The sequence below is a fragment of the Geospiza fortis genome, unplaced genomic scaffold (genome assembly GCF_000277835.1).
Source record: "Geospiza fortis unplaced genomic scaffold, GeoFor_1.0 scaffold57, whole genome shotgun sequence".
In the NCBI taxonomy this organism is placed as follows: Eukaryota; Metazoa; Chordata; class Aves; order Passeriformes; family Thraupidae; genus Geospiza; species Geospiza fortis.
The window spans coordinates 296,523-300,951 of NW_005054561.1; the positions used below are offsets into that span (position 1 = coordinate 296,523).

A 4,429-nucleotide genomic window follows, 5' to 3' on the forward strand; every position below is an offset into this window, starting at 1 on the left:
GTGCGCGCCCCCCCCGCCCCGCCACATCCCCACACACGGCGGGGGCAGCAAGTTCAAGTGCCAGATCTGTAAGAAGTTCTTCCGGCGGGAGCACTACCTCAAGCTGCACGCCCACATCCACTCGGGTACGCCTCCCCTGCTGCCAGTGCTCCCCACCTCTGTGCCCTGGCAGCAGGAGTGACAGAGTTATTTGTAGTAACGTGGTTTCAGATCAGTGGGTTTGGTTCAGCACTGCACTCATTAGAAATGGGGGACACAGGGCTCCCCCACTTGCTGTGCTGGCAGAGCTAAGGAGTCTGGCCCTGGAGAGCAGGAGCAGTGTGCAGCACAGGTTGTGCCCATCCATTTATTATTTTATTGAGAAGTGGCTGAGGGATTTAGGGTTGTTTGGCCTGGAGAAAAGGAGGCTCAGGGGAGACCTTATCACTGTCTACACCTCCCTGACAAGAGGCTGTAGTCAGGTAGGGGTCGGTCTCTTCTCCCAGGCAACCAGCAACAGGACAGGAGGACACAGCATAAAGCTGTGCCAATTTGACCAGGGGAAGTTTAGGCTGGAAGTTTAGGCTGGACATCAGGAAGAATTTCACAGAAAGGGTGATTGGGCACTGGAATGGACTGCTCAGGGAAGTGGTGGAGTCACCATCCCTGGAGGTGTTTGAGAAAAGCTGGATGTGGGACTCAGTGCCATGGTGTAGTTGACAAGGTGGTGTTAGATTATAGGTTGGATTTGATGATTTCAAATGTCTTTTCCAACCAAATTCTGTGTGATTTATCCATAAGGCAGGGCAGTTTATAGTGTGGCACAGCTGGCCTGTCCATGGCCAGAGCAGCCTGTGTGGCTGCAGTGTCCCTGAGGCCTGCTCTGTTCCTCCCCAGGTGAGAAGCCCTTCAAGTGCTCGGTGTGTGACGCAGCGTTCAATCGCAAGGACAAGCTCAAGCGCCACATGCTCATCCACGAGCCCTTCAAGAAATACAAATGTCCCTTCTCGTACGTAGTGTGTCTGCACATGGCAGCATATCTGAATGGGGTTGGGAGGGGGGAAATGTGTCCTGCAGGTGTCCTAGGGGACACTGTGGCACCTCCCAGGCTGCCTGGGGAGGTTGGAATGCTGTGTGCTGTTGAACTGGGAACCCAAGAGTCTCGATTCTTTGTCACTGACTTCCTGTAGGGCCACATTTCATTGCTTCATCAGCCCTGTAAATAATTCTGCCTTCATGGCAGGCTTGGGGGAACACTAGAAAGAGAAGGAGCATTATTTGACCACAGAGGTTCCCTGGATGATGAGCTCTCACTCACTGTCACAAAATCATGTGGCATGATTTTGTCACATCCAAAAGCATGTGACAACATAGGACCTAACGTACAAACCAGAGGAATCGAGTTTTGGAAGGTGCAGTCCCAAATCCATGGCACAGCCATGGACTTTCTGAGATAGCTAAGGCTGACTAGCTTCTCCCTGCTCCAACCAACCTCCTTCCAAAATGCTTCTGTCTCCAGCTGGGATCTTGAACCTGCTGCATTTTAGAGCATTCATAGTGAGACACAGACCATGTGTAGTTTAGGAAAAGCCACATGTCCCTGTGGCAGCCTCTTTAGTCCTTGCCCCTCCCCAGAAAGGCTGAAATGGTGGAACTCCTGCTGAGGCTGCACCAAGAGAAACATCCAGGTGCTGCTAAGGAGAAGGGTCATGGATATCCTTATGATCTGGGATCTGTCTGTGCATTGCTCCTCAGCTCGTTCCCACATCTCACCAGCATTTGTTGTTGTTGCAGAAGCCACACAGGCTGCAATAAAGAATTCAACAGGCCTGACAAGCTGAAGGCTCACATTCTGTCCCATTCAGGTGAGTGGTTGGGAATGCAGTCACTGGGATTCCCTGTGGTGCTGTAGGAGCATGTGACAGAAGGATTAAGCCTGGGAAATAAGAATAATTTACTAGCTTTAGATTTATTTCTCTCTGTTTTGCTGCAGGCCTGTTTAAGTGAGTGTCTGTTCAGGGTTATGTTTAAACTTTGGGCTGGTTTCTAAGACAATATAATTTGTAGGCAAGACCTGCTGATGAGACTAAGGAGCTGAGCTGCATTATTTGGTCTGTTTGCTATCAAGTGAATATTCAGAGTGCTCTGTCCACTCCTCCCCAGTCCCATCTCACCTGCAAAAGAAAATTTCATGGGATTTGATTCCCTTCTTGTGTTCTAGAAATGATGCTCCCAGTTACAATAAATACAAATAATTTATTCCCATGCCCCAGGGCAACAATCAGACTTTTATCTCTTGGGGTAAAACTGGACATCTTTCCTTGTGCCCAAAGCCCTACAGAGTGGGAGCAGATGGGATGGGCTGATAGTGCAGTCATGGGTTCTTTCTGACTGTACATTGCCATATTTTGGAGAGGAAAAAAAGTGAAAATTTATTTACTAAATATACTTGGTAAAAACAGTACTTCAAGATTGTTTTGCATTTTCATCACAATTAACTTGACATGTTTTTCTGGCACTATTTTAATGCTCTTACTTGAGGCAAGAATATTTATTTGCAATCTGCATCTTCCTCCTGAGGGACAGCGAAGGGACAGGCACTGATCTCTGCTCTCTGTGACAGTGACAGGACCCAGGGAATGGCTGGAGCTATGTCAGAAGGGTTTAGGCTGGAGATCAGGGAAAGGTTCTTCCCCAGAGGGTGCTGGCACTGCCCAGGCTCCCCAGGGAATGGGCACGGCCCCGAGGCTGCCAGAGCTCCAGGAGCTGCCAGGGATGCCCAGGGTGGGGTTGTTGGGGGGGTCTGGGCAGGGCCAGGGGTTAGACTGGATGATCCTGTGGGTCCATTCCACCTCAGGACATTTTATGACTTTACAAAGTCACAAGTGGGTATGGTTAAACACAGACATTGAGGCTGTAGCCACCCACCCTTTACTGTGTGTGGCACAATATCTCCTCCCTTTGATCAGGGAGCACCTCCTTGGAGGAGGCAAAGCTGTCCCCCTGGGGGGATGGCTGGGTGTAACTTGGCTCCCTCTGTGTGCAGGGATGAAGATCCACAAGTGCCAGTACTGTAACAAGTCCTTCAGCCGCCGCGCCCACATGGTGGAGCACCAGCGCTCGCACACCGGCAACTACAAATACCGCTGTCCCACGTGCAGCAAGGGCTTCACCCGCCACACGTACATGAGGCCTGGGCCCGCCCAAGGACAAGGAGCTGCAGCTCAGGAAGGCCCAGAAGAAGCGGGCGGCGCGGGGCCGCAAGGCGGGGCTGCCGCTGGGGCTGCCCGAGCTCAAGGACGGCGCTGCCGGGGACAGCTCCCCCGAGGGGGGCCCCAACAAGGAGCCCTTCCAGGAGTCGGACGCTGTCCTGTCCATCGTGGTTGGTGGGTCAGGAACTGCAGACCCTGAGCTGGTTCCTGGGCAGCCCAACAGCATGGGCTCCAACCTGGCCCTGACAGAGCTGCAGACGGCCTCAGATGGGCCCTGCACCATGCTGGCTGTGCCTGTGTACATCCAGACCTCCGAGTGACAATGCCCAGAGCCACTGTGTGGCTGGGGGCTGCTGCTGGCACTGTCCCACTTGGTGCTCAAGTTTATCCCTGTGGAAAAGACCAAAGCTCTTCTGGGGAGGTAGATGGATATGGGAGGGAATGGCTTCCATCTCCAGTGGTTCTTCCCATCCTTGGGCAGAGGACTGCTTGGTGGCCACCGATGCCTACAAGGCACTGAAGAGGGTGGCTCCATTATTTCTTGTCCCTCTGTACCACGGGTCAGCTTAGGGCAAGAAAGACAAAGATCCCTGAATCAGGGAAGAAGAAGGACCATACAAACTTGCAACAAACAGAGCTGCTGAAATCAGGTGGCTTTGCAAATCACAGCCTGTCCCATCTGTGGTTTTTCTGGCCTAAAAACTGTATTGCCCAGTATTTGGGTGGCCCTTCTGAGAGCAAACATCCTTCCTAGTGGAAGCAAGTTCATCCTGAGATCCTTTGGGAACACTGTTCAGAAATACCCTGATAGACTTTTGTCTGGTATCTTCTCTCTGTCTGTCTCAGTAGAAAGATCACCGTGTCTGTACTACAAGTTATAAACACGCTGGACCTCACCTGTGGAGTCAGTGTGTGAGATCCTGTGTATGTGGGGGGGGCTCTTCTGTCTCGGTGCTGGTCTCTCCACAGTGTTTGCTCATGGCTTTTCCCCAGATCCAGGGATTTCTGTGTGCCTTAGACATCAATGAGTCAATCCCTGGGAGCAGATCAATGTGACCCCTTTGTTCCCTAAGGGTGAACAGGGTAAGGTGACCTGGCCAGGTCACACAGGAAACCTGTGATGCCTCCAGGAGCCAATGTCCCAGTGTGAGCTCTGGGCCAGGTGCTGCAGAGAAGCTCTGCCTGCTGCTTCCCAGCCTCTACATTCCCTCAGCTCAGTGCTTGTCAGCACTGTCTGT

The 4,429-nt window shown here is 52.1% G+C and overlaps 1 protein-coding gene across 1 annotated transcript in view; it reads left to right on the forward strand.

The window, feature by feature from the left end:
* The window catches only part of ZNF341 (zinc finger protein 341), a 17,714-nt gene extending 13,627 nt beyond the window's left edge, over positions 1 to 4,087 (forward strand). Inside the window, 5 exon segments of the mRNA XM_005429640.1 lie at positions 18 to 125; positions 877 to 988; positions 1,774 to 1,844; positions 3,026 to 3,170; positions 3,172 to 4,087. Of these exon segments, the coding sequence (XP_005429697.1) occupies positions 18 to 125; positions 877 to 988; positions 1,774 to 1,844; positions 3,026 to 3,170; positions 3,172 to 3,511 (776 nt within the window). The 3' untranslated portion in view covers positions 3,512 to 4,087.
* The last annotated feature ends 342 nt before the right edge of the window (positions 4,088 to 4,429 follow it).